We start from the raw sequence: 12,348 nt of genomic DNA, 5'->3' as shown, positions 1-12,348 counted from the left end.
TCATACACTATAAAAAGCTAATGTCCTGATATCATACTGAGATTGTGGTGCATCTAAAGCAATTACTCAGGGACCAAAGGCACACAAGGAGGAAATGTAATCAGCTGTAAAAATAGCTTATGCTTGCACTTTTAGTGCAGTCCCCTGAAACACTCACAGGTCCCGGAGTTGTTTGCTCTGCCTGAACAGGTACCACAGATATCTCTGAAGGCTCCTTTTCACCAGGAAAAAAAATACATGCAATGTTTGGTATCTTTAAAAAATAAATATGGTTTAACATAATTTGATTTTGAATCAAAAACATAAGCTGCAAATTCAAAATTATGATACTCAAACTATGAATAAAAAAGTTTTTTTTGTGCAAATTTAAAGTGCTAAAGGAATAAATGATACAAAGTCAAAGATTTGAGATATGGAGTCAGAGGTTTTACATGCTTTAGAATCTAAAGCATCTAAAGTTTAGATGCTTAGATACTTCTTTTCTTGGTGAACATAGGCGTCTGTACCTCATAAAAAGTGGGAAAACAACGCACAGGCCATCACACAGTAAATCCATTCCACCTGTTTCTCTGTAGGGCTTGTGAAAGGTACCACCAGCATGTAGCTGGCTATCATGACAGCGACAAAGATATTTTTTTTTGTGCACCTGTACAGTTGTTCACAGCAGAACAAGATAATAGTGGCCCACTGTAAACAAACAGGTCACTCAAGTGTAAGTCAGCCATCTGTGTCCAGCATGGGCTCATCTACTGCAGTTGTTCACAGAGAGGAGCCCTCTGTGTCCAGGCCTACTCGCCTCAAGGACTCTGTGTACTTTCTCCTTCCTATATTGACGATGTCCTCGATCTCATCTGCCAGGTCTCTCCTGCCGCTCTCGATCATAGCAGCCACCAGCCGCGACACAGCCCCAGGTCCTTCATTTTTCTGCGCCCTGGCCCAGTGAAACAGCATGTCCAGCACCAAGGCACCCAGGTTGTCCCTGGTGGCAAAGGAGCACACACACACACACATGAAATATATGTTTAAACTCCTAAATAGACCATTTACTCTCATACTATTATACCTGTTATATTCAATGCACTAATTAATATCAAAATGTGAACATATACTTACATCAAAATCCTACCTACAAAACCACCACTAGGACGTGCGTGTGTGTCTGTGTTTGTGTGTGTGTGTGTGTGTGTGTGTGTGTGTGTGTGTGTGTGTGTGTGTGTGTGTGTGTGTGTGTGTGTGTGTGTGTGTGTATGCATTTTTCTTCCACCTACAGGATGCATCAAAAGAGGTTTTGTGAGAACGAGGAGAAGGGGGAGGGCCAGATGAGCATCAGCCTGTGTGTAATCTCCTGCAGTGTCCCAGATGGCTTCGTGATGGCGGTGCAGATTAAAACAATCAAAATTCTCTACCACGTCTCTCCCACTGCAGGTTTTTTCTCCTGTTACATACTATCTCACGCCATCTTGTTCCTGATGAAGCTTTGGCTGAGCCATGATGTGATCACTCACTCAGCAAATGTACCTTTTTCTAAAATATTTTTACCTGAAATCTTAAATGATTTGGTTTAGCAGATTTAAAATTCTGCATTCTGATTATTGGCACCCATTATCATAGAATCAGTAAACTGCAAGTGACTCTTTTTGAAAATGCAAACAGTTTTATTTCTAATTCATAAATGACTGATAACGATACTGACTTTTATTTTGGTTATTAAATTTTTTTTAGAAATGTCAACAACCAAAAAAATGCACATTAAAGCAAATACATGACAGCAAATAATTTAATTAAATGAAAATATAACAATTTAGTGATGAAAAAGCTGTAGACTGAAGCTAGTTTATTAGAGCTGCCCTTTTTGCAGAGCTTAATGTAAATGGCAACAGTGTCACAGATTTCACCAAAAGATCAAAGAAATCATTTAAAATTTTAAAAAAAAATCCTAAATAGGTAAAAGCTGCTGATTTTTTTCACTTGTTGACTGATTTGTGGGCCAGCACCTGCCCTATTTTTTGGTGTGGTTGTGCGTGTCCTGTTTCCTAAATGTTAGATTCAGATTAGGGCAACGTGGTGTCACGAGCCTCACTCGCATAAAGTGATGTTGAGCGACCACGATTGCTCATTCCCACCTGTTCTTGTATTGCATGCGGTCCAGTTCTTGGTAGCTCAAGCCCAGATTGATGCCAATAACACGCCAGTCCTGTGCTATCTGAAGAGAGATGGACAGCAGGTTGGCTTCTGTCAGGTAGCCACTCTCAGGGTCACCCAGGTTCAGCGGAGGATACTCAACCTCCTCCATGATGAAATTGTTCTCTGAGTTTAGAGCCTACCAAAGAACAATAAACAAAGGGGTCCCTTAACAGCATAAAGAGGAAGTGTTCACAGAAATAATGTTTATATACCCTTTGTCTGCAGCAACAAGAGTCTAGTTTAGAAACTAAATAATCATGTATATAGACAGACCATTATAAATGCAATAATAAATATAAAAAAAAATAAGATCAGTCACTTCAACTGACAGGAAGTCTTAGTGGTAATGTTGTAAGCCACTGGCTATCGAGTCCTTTCCTCTTTCTGGTTACTTCGTCTGGCAGATTTGTGGGAATCTCCCCTCTATAAAAGGAAACCTGTAACAGAGTGCAGAGCATATTTTCAATGTGTTGTCCAAAAAATATCAAAGTTTAAAGCATGGGACAAAATAACATGACATGAACTGCTTTTGATATTAGTTTAAAAAGGTTTTCGTCTTTTTTTTTTAACCCATTGGGTATAAAATTCATAAAGCAGAATGGAAAAAAAGTCGCTTTGTTTAAAACACAATGAGACTAATGTATTTACCTTTTTAAAGTATGTACGTCATCAGGACTTAATCTCCTTTTGACCCAAACTTCTCTGCGCAAGAAAGACTATATATCAGCCCCTGAGAACAGTTTTATGTGGCTGTTCTCTCCATGGTTCACGGGGAAAAGGGTTGGATTACACTGTTTCCAGTTTAGAATAACAGTTCTTTAAATTGATAGCCCAGGGTCCATAGTTTATTGCGAGTTGAGCCAATATTGCCCTCTATCTAATAATGAAGCAAGCACACTACAGGGCAAAGAGGAAGAGTTTCTGTATCAGTGAAACCACCACAACTCTTGATTATCATTGTCCATTTTAGATAATCTAACAGGGGTGAAGTGTATAATTCTGCATGTAGCAGACTTACAGTTCCAGGCTGGTTGCCAGTAAAGATTGATTAGGCTACTACGCCGTTCCCACGTGAGTTCCACAGAGTAATACTGACTAGGACCGATCTATGACAATAAACCAGTTCTCCAGTTAGCCTCTGTTAAAGGTGTTATCCTATTCATTATGCAAGGAAGCACAAGTCTGCTCCTTGGATATCTTACTCATAACAGATGCTATCTGGGAATTACAAGCATATAGGAAACCCCAGTGAGTTTACTAAAGGGAACTAAAACGGAACACTTCTTTTTTTCATTTCCAGAGTTTATTTCCCTTCCATAAGAATAACATTACATTCATTAGGACATACTGGGAAAGAGAGAGATCAGCAATATCTAATATTCTGTTCATGTGTAATTGCAACAGATGAGTTATTATTTTGGAATCAGCTGTTTTAGGTATCCTTAGATGGTACAACTGAGCCTTAAAAGAAACACTTTAAAAATAGAGTGCTGTCTTCTAACAAATCTAAGATACCAGGCTCAAATTTGGATTTATAGGCCCAACCAAATGGGTACCTGGCACACAGGACACACAGATAGATAAACAAATCAAGCACACCTCCCCTCCCACGCACATCTGGGGATAACTACTTTCTCGCTGTCTTTGGCTTCTTGTTGCTCTAAAGAAAACATGTGAAAAGAGATTTAATATCTCTCAACTGAGCCATGGGACTTCTGAGAAGTACAGAGAAGATGATATATACCTCGGGACAACATTTATTCTTTTAGTGTTTGCCTTACCTTTGTCTCTCCAAAGGTAAGGCCATAAGTCTACATCACCTTTAACAGAGTGAAGTCCTCTGGGGCCATTAATAGAGAAATTATATTAATTCCCAAGTTCTTTCTCACATTTCCAAATAAACAATTTAAAGGTATGTGTATTAAGAGGGATGAATTCATTCTAAGCTACTGGGACTGTACTTTGTGCTTGTGGTATATTATACTGCGCTGTTTTGAAAGGCGCATCTAATATTTACTCCAGCTCTCCTCTGTATGGGATACAGGCAAAAGAAGAGCTAAAATACAAAACACAAAGAATTCACAGGACTCAATCAACACCAAGTCATCATTTCACAACATTTCACAAAAGGCAGTAAATATTACAGGATTGTTCTGGCCTGGAAAATAGTGTACACACCTGGCCCCATGTAGAATGTGCTGCACAGGTCTGCTAAAAGATGTCACATAGTCCTTATAACGTGTGTCACTATGTACTGTGGAAATGTGAGATACAAGTACTAAAAAGATCCAACAGACCCACAACACGGCTTCTGTACACTCCTGCCATCAGGGCAGCGGTATCGGAGTGTGAAATCAAGAACCACCAGAATGAGGAACAGCTTTTTTTTTGCACAGGCCATTCGACTTGTGAACTGCCACCTCTGACATGAGGACTGACACACACACACACACACACACACACACACACACACACACACACACACACACACACACACACACACACACACACACACACACACAGTGCTCTGCTTTGTATTTTGGACTGCAAATTGCACCATATGCATATGACACTTTACACAAGGCTGTTTACAGTAACAGATTACAATAACAGATTTATTCCAGTTTGACAGGAATAAAATTGTATTTTTGCACCAACAACTAATATCTGGGCATGGTGTGCACTGTGTCCCTAAAAAAATGAGGAAACTGGACAAGTAGAGGACAGAAGAAGAAATGGCAAGCCTAAAAAAACTATCTACAGCAGATGGACAGTATCTGAAAGTCACGTCCTTAAGAAATAAGAAAAAATCAAAGACCTGACACAGGACCTGAGAGATGCATCTGGTCCTTCAGTTGATTCATCTACTGTTCACTGAAGCCTCATCAGAAATGGTCTCAGTGGAAGGGTGGCTATGAAGAAGCCATTCTTAAGGAAGTGAAAGAGGCAGAAAAGCCTGAGGTATGCCAGTTTATACAAGAACCAGACTGAAAATCAGTGGCAACAGGTGAATAATGGAGTGATGAATCCAAATATGATTTTTTTTTTGGTTTAAATCCACATAAATGTGTACAGAGGAGGCCAGCAGAGAGGAACAACAGTGAGTGTCTGCAGCCATCTGTAAAACACGGTGGAGGCTCTGTCATGGTTTGGGGCTGCATTTCAGCCAGTGGTGTTGGAGATCTTGTTAAAAGCTGCCTAAGAGTTCATATTTTAGCAAAATATAAAGAAATGAGGGGTGGCTCAAGACTTTTGCACAGTACTGTAAATTATGGTTATGTTTTACCTGTCCCCTCACTGGTCCCTTCTGACCCTGAGCTGGACAGATATACACCTCCTTCAGATTCTTGAGGCTGGAATAAAACACGAAACAGAGTCTTCCTCCCACGCAGTCTGGTCTGTCTGGAGAAAACAGGGAACTATCAGTGCAAGACAAAAAGTTATGTCAGGGCAATCATTACACAACAGCACATCATAAGACCTTGAAGGGAAAGACAAACAAGCTAAAGTCCTTCTCCTGACATTGATTAAACCCTAAAGACAATAATTTTGATAATCAATTCTCCCTCAAAATGACTTGGATGTAACTGCACCTTTGTCTTGTGCAAATATAGCAGTTAATTTGTAAATCAGGATGTCCAGAACACATGCTGACAGAGACATGCTGTTCCTGTGAAAAAGTACCAAATTAAAAACGAAATAAAAATCTCATCCCAAACAAAACATTTAAAAGGATTTAATACTTGATGGGAATCTTTTGTTGTATAGTATTTACAGTAACATGATGAGTTATTTAAACTTGAGCCAACTGTTCCTCTTCTCCCCTGCTTTGCTCCTATGTCAGTGTTTCACCATAACTTGCAACAAGGGGATCAGATGAGAAGAAGAGAAAACACACAGAGAAGGTGAAACAGAGAGCAGAGGGGCGCCACAAAACAGCAGTCGAGGATGTCAAACTGAGCTGACATAAAACAAGTGCAACACAGAAAACTCGTGCTTGTTGATTTGACTACATAGTCATCTGTGAATGTGCTCCAAATATTAGGTAAATCTTGTTCTCGATTCCCATCTCTGACAACTTAGCCCCTCGCCACCAGATGGCAGGATTTCTTCTTTAAGTTGGTTACCCTGGCTGACAGAAATAAACTATAGTTCAAAGGAGAAAATGCAATCACCGTGTTGTCTGCTTGGTTCACTAACATTATAAAAAATCCATACATTCAAGTTATCAACTTTAAAAAAGGGGTTCTTTATGACTTCACACCTGTATTGATTTCTAAGCCCCTCTCAAAGCCAGCGAAGAACTGCTCTCCTTCCAGCAGGTCACACAGGTCTGACGGCTGGGGTCCATCATAGTGTTCTGACAAAGACTGCACTCTGCTTTCTATCTGTGCAGGAAACACCACAACCACTGTTTAGCACCCATGCAAACAGTTTACACCAGAAACAAAGCAGTTCAAATCATACACTACCGAGGCTAAAACACCACACACAGAGAAAAGACTGGAGATACGAGGACTGTCCAAGACTTATAAGTTGTTCTAACAAACTCCACAGTAACAGCAAAGGAAAAAAAAAAAAACACACACACACACACACACTACAAACCTTGTTAGAAGGTAAGCACTGCACCAGAACCTGTGAAGGATCATTCTTCCTCTGGAGGACGAGGAACTGGACTTTGAACTGTTTTAGCCTCTGATAGACCTTCCTGACCACCCCACTAACACAGCGCTGTGTAGTGTACCAGAGCCAGTACCTGCAGTGATGCAGCCAATTCAACCTTATATTACTACACTGTGAAATATATTTCAAAAGTGCATCATGGTTATATAGAGCAGAACCTTACCAGGAGAAATGTGTAATGTAGAAAATGGCATACAAATGGGTAACATAGAGAGAGACTTGTGATGTGATGTCAGTCCAGGTTTGGGCAGTGGGATCTCCATGGAGCAGATGCAAACAGGACATATCCACTGTATGGCCTACAAAGAAAGCAAGAAACACATTAATACATGCTAATGTAATGTGTTATTATACATGTGTAAGACTTAGCAGAGTGTAATGTACCAGTGACTCCAGATGGCAGGGGGATCTGAACTTTGACTGGCTGCAGAAAATGCATGCTGGGAGTCTGGGAGAGACAAAGGAGGGGGCTGACTTTGGCCTGAGGATCACCGCACAGTGCCTGCACCTCTGACACAGACACCTGCAGCACCTACAAATGAAGACACACCAAAGTCTTAATGATATTAAGTGATGTTAAGTCTATACAGAATACCGCTGCTGGCTGACCTGTAAAGTTATGGTGCGAGTCTCCACTGTGGAATCTGGAGGAAAGTGAAGCTTTACTCCAGGGTCAGAGCTTGACACTAGCAAGGCTCCAGCTGGTGTAACAGAGCAACTGTCCTTTACTGGGCGAGCCACTGCCATAAACCAGGAAAAGTGATTCACTGAGCAGCACGCCAGCTACAGGTACAGAAAGAAGCCAGTTTCACCACTAATATTACAATTTGTACTAGAATTAAATAAGCTTTATAATATCAGCAGTAGCAGATTTTATGGTTTACCCTGGCTGGACGTCCCCCAGGGCGACTGCTATGGCTCTCGCTTCCTCTCCTTAAATTAGTGGGCAGAGTGCTCCATGACTCTCCATCAAACGTCAGCACCACCACCTCCCTTTTTTTTATCCGATGATATGGCACACGTACTTCCACGGGCTGTAAGCATGTCAAAGGTGACATACAAGAAAGAATCAGATATCTGTCAAAAACATTTAGTCAAAAACACTACAAGTGAACTTCTCACATTCATACAGTTTGTGCTCTAATCGTCACAGCTTTGTGTATTTTAAGCCCATCACCGATCTCATATCCAATCTCTGCTGCAGCAGCTGTGTGATGCTACTGCGTCGACATGGACCAAAATCTCCGAAGAATGTTTCCAGCACCTTGTTTAATGCATGCCATGAAGAATTTAAACAGTTCTGATGGCAGAAGGGGTCAAACCTAGTACTAGAAAGGCGTAGCTAGTGACGTGGCCGACAACAGTAGTTTCTCATGTTTATCTGATTACTGTTATTGGTTAAGGTTCTAACCAAACAGCTAAACAGTTGTAAAAGTTGAGGGGTTTATGAAAAGATAAACAATAAAAATGCATGGTTAAAGTCAAGTGCAGCAGAGTCTATAGTGTCCTGATTTTAAATCACTTTAAAAATACTGGGGCCAATTCACAATGTAATTTAATTGGCCATCTTTCCTGTAAATTACTCGATCTCTAATTCTCAACACATTTATTCTGCAGGTATTCTGTTAGGGATTTGTCTCCAAGCCCAAACGGTGATGATATTTTTATAGGGTTATTTCCCTGGACCTGGCAACGTTTCTCCACAGCCCCTGACAACATTCACCCATGCTCACAAATGACAAACTACCAAATATGATAACTAAATAATGGTGGAGTGATCCTATATGATTAACAGGCTTTTATACCTTTAAAAAAGTTACTCCGTGAGGACGAAGTTCCAACGGACGACTAAGTAAGATCTCGTGTTCCTGCAGCTGCACCCACTTTCGCTGTGGCCTTTTCTCAGCCCATTCCAGTTTTGTGGTTGTCACCATGCACCCTGGGGGGAACACCAGCTCAGCCCCCCCTGGGAGAAACACATGACACCCAGCAGACGAAACACAGAAACTAAGGAGCAAAAGAAGCATCAAATCTTTTTCAATCCAGCTTGTAATGATTTAACTAATAGTATTACTTCAAAGAATGACAAAATATCGCCATGCTGAGAGTGAGACTGTACCTGTGCTGATTAAACCCAAGGTGCATTTCTGGGAGTTTTGTTTCTGCTTGATCTGGTGAGAAAGCAGTGACATACAGAGATACAGATACAGAGTTAAATACTGCACGTGATGGATCAAAATAGTTTGTGCTCTAATCAATTTTAACCTTCTCTTTTTCTCTGCTCACCAGGTGTAGGAGAGCGAGGAGGAGGCGTTGGGGGTCGTCCCAAAGGATTGTCACGGACATCTATTTTAAGCAGAGGCAGTTTGTTCAGACAGTGTGGGATCAGACGGAGGTCATTGCTGTAGATGACCAGTTCCCTGAGAGAAAGTAGAGAGCCTGAGCAACAAAAAAAAAAGCCAGGTTTACACTCTTTTAATTGTTCCAGAATCAATTAATCTTACATTAAATAATCTTCCACTAGATACACCCACTCATCCTTACACCCTTACCTATGCTTTCTGGTAGCTGCTTCAGCTTGTTGTGGGATAATTCCAGCTTAACAAGCTCCTCCAGGGAACCAATTTCATCAGGTAGTTCCTGGAGGAGGTTGTTTGACACATCCAGAGTATGCAGTGCTTTCAGTTGGCCCAGACCCGGGGGGAGAGACACCAGCTTATTCCCCAGGAGAGAGAAGTAGGTGAGGGAGGAAAGCTTGCCTATATCAGGGGGCAAAGCCAAGAGGTGGTTGTGACAGAGGAGCAATGAGTCCAACATGGGAAGGCTAAGCAGGCAGGATGGCAAATAGGAGAGCTGGTTGAAGGAGAGATCCAGGTGCACCAGATGGGAAAGTGAGGAAACAGATGCTGGCAAAGTGGTGAGGAGGCCAGGGAGGGGGTCACCTCTTGAGTCATGAAAACAGTGTCCTTCAGTGAGAAAGAAAGGTGCATTTAGAAGAGAGTATTAGAGAGTTTAACTTAACTCAAGCTAAAAACTAACATGCAATAAAACAATCTATGGTAACAAACAGATGGCACTACATAAAACTGATGAAAAAAATACCCCGAAAAGCCAGCGATCGTAGCTCTGTCAGATGGGGTAGGACACCCAGTGCACCATCCAGCCCTGCTTTATCCTCAGAGCCCAGTCTCAGGTACTGGAGGCCCATCAGCTGTCCTGGTATGGACTCCCACAGGAGGGGCAAAGCAGACGCTCCTCCCTGGTACACATCCAGGATCAGTCTTGTATCAGTCAACACAGCTGAGAGCTCCACAGAAGGAGGCAAAGGTGGAGACAGGGACAAAGCAGAGGAAGATGAAGATGATGAAGAAAAGTCAGCGTGACGGCTGGAGGAGTATGAGAAGGAGGGGAGGCTAGATAAAGAGGGGGACACAGAGGGGGCATCCCTCTCTGGTTCAACAACTTCTGTCTGGCCTTTAGACATAGTGGGACCTGTCATCCTCTCCTCATCCTGATTCACATGTCCCCAGAGCCTGTGGGCCAAAATTTCTGCAAGTCCACCTGAAAGGTTGCACGCAGTTGTAACTTCCACCTCTTCATCTTCCAAGCTGGCTACATGGCCTTCACCCTCTTCATCAGGAAGCGCGTCGTTTTCGCTGCCCCTGTCCATTGAACACGCAGTCTGTTAGCTGACCTGCCACTCGTCCGGTACTGTCCCGTCCCGAGATTCTCTCTCTGCATAAGTCACGGCATGTCATTACACCCAGATGGAGCTAAGTGGCTGCCACGAAAAGAACAGTTTATATTTGACATATGTTCCGAATTAGTTCAATGTCACAATTACGTAGCTAAAATTTATTAGCTCGTCATATCTGTGCTGTAGTATTACCATAATGACAAAAATGCAAGTTGAAAAAATATCTGCAAGCTTCCGCTGCAACTTGAGCTCTTGTTGTTCGGTGCTGTTTACAAGCTAATGCAGCGTTATTGACTAACTCATGAATAACAACAAAGTCTGGATTTCTTCACTCTTTATCACTACTTCCGGGAGCCCGATTGTTTTTAAAAGGAAGACTTTGCGTCACTGTTGTTCGTTTGTTTCTGTTTACACCATCTGCCGCCGGAAGATAGGAGTCACATTGTTATTATCCGCTTAATTCTAAAAAAAAAAAAAACCCGCCCCTTCGGTAGTTCTCGTGTGTCATAACGAGCGCCTTAGTGGTGTCGCCGCCAAAGTTTCAACAAAGGGCGGGACAGTTGTGTCAACGTGTGCAGTGATATCCAAAGACAGTCCCTACTCGGCCATCGGGCGGCACTGTTGAGTCCACTTTACTGCTCTATGCGTTATTGTGATGATGTTTTGCATACTGCATTGCACAACAAACACTATTTTCAGATGGCTCACGCTGTAAACAGTTAAAACGCGAATTTAATAATAATAACAACAATCATTATTATTATTATTATTATTATTATTATTATTATTATTATTATTATTATTATTATTATTATTATTATTATTATTATATGATTCATGAAATACTAAAACAATGGCATGTGGAATTAATTTTTAAATGGTAAAATTACCTGTGACTGTGGAGGCCATTTGAGTACAGTGCACTCATTGTAATGTTCAAGACACCAGTTTGAGATGATTTGAACTTTATAACATGTTATAGTGCGTTATCCTGCTGGAAGCAGCCATCAGAAGATGGCTAAACTGTGGTCATAAAGGGATGGACATGGTCAGCAACGATACTCATATAGACTGTGGAGTTTGAACAATGTTCATTTGGTACTAAGGAGCGCATAGAGTGTCAAGAAAATATCCCCTACAACATTAAACCACCAGCAGCCTGAACCGTTAATATTATGCAGGGTGGATCCATGCTTTCATGTTGTTTATGTCAAATTCTGACCCTAAATATTGCAACAAAACGTCTACATGCCTTGATTCACTGAACTCCTGCCATGTGTTAACTGATTATGTATGTGCATTAACTAGCAGTCAACATATGCATATTAATTTATGTATATGTGACAACTGTTACTTTTAACTAATTGGTAAATATTAGTTAAGTAATATTTGCAATCTACAATTATTCTGGCTTACATGGATAACATATGATAATATATGCCAGAGCAGCTGAACTGAAAGATAAGATCATGGCTAAGCTGGAAACCTGAATCCTCAGTGGCCGATTACCAAGACCACGTAAAGTACCCTCTGAAAATCTACTAGAAGATGTGAACAATCCCTACTGCGACTATCAGTGAAACCAACCAGCTGATCTATACCACAGCAACAGTGATCCTTCAGATGTTTGACTATAAGATGAACAACAGACACAAGGATCAGTACCCTCCATGGAAAAAGAAACTTGAGGCCAAGATCAAAGCAGCACAGAGGGAAGTCAGCCAGCTAAGCCTCACAGCCTTGGCTAACCACCTGAAGAAGTATACCAGAGAGATAGAAGC

General features: G+C 41.4%; 1 protein-coding gene across 1 annotated transcript; it reads right to left on the bottom strand.

The window, feature by feature from the left end:
- Positions 1-11: 11 nt before the first annotated feature.
- pidd1 (p53-induced death domain protein 1) lies at positions 12-10,926 on the bottom strand. The gene is made up of 15 exons (XM_030731470.1): positions 9,973-10,926; positions 9,423-9,836; positions 9,157-9,309; positions 8,990-9,041; positions 8,676-8,877; positions 7,755-7,904; positions 7,480-7,653; positions 7,255-7,402; positions 7,034-7,169; positions 6,793-6,943; positions 6,449-6,572; positions 5,471-5,586; positions 2,514-2,621; positions 2,124-2,320; positions 12-979 (listed from the first exon to the last, which is right to left on the bottom strand). The coding sequence occupies exons 1-15, from the start codon at positions 10,538-10,540 to the stop codon at positions 760-762; spliced, it is 2,913 nt and encodes a 970-aa protein (XP_030587330.1). The 5' UTR covers positions 10,541-10,926; the 3' UTR covers positions 12-759.
- Between the last annotated feature and the right edge of the window lie 1,422 nt (positions 10,927-12,348).

This window comes from Archocentrus centrarchus, chromosome 6 (assembly GCF_007364275.1).
Source record: "Archocentrus centrarchus isolate MPI-CPG fArcCen1 chromosome 6, fArcCen1, whole genome shotgun sequence".
Lineage (NCBI taxonomy): Eukaryota > Metazoa > Chordata > Actinopteri > Cichliformes > Cichlidae > Archocentrus > Archocentrus centrarchus.
This window is presented reverse-complemented; position numbering and strand designations above follow the sequence as displayed.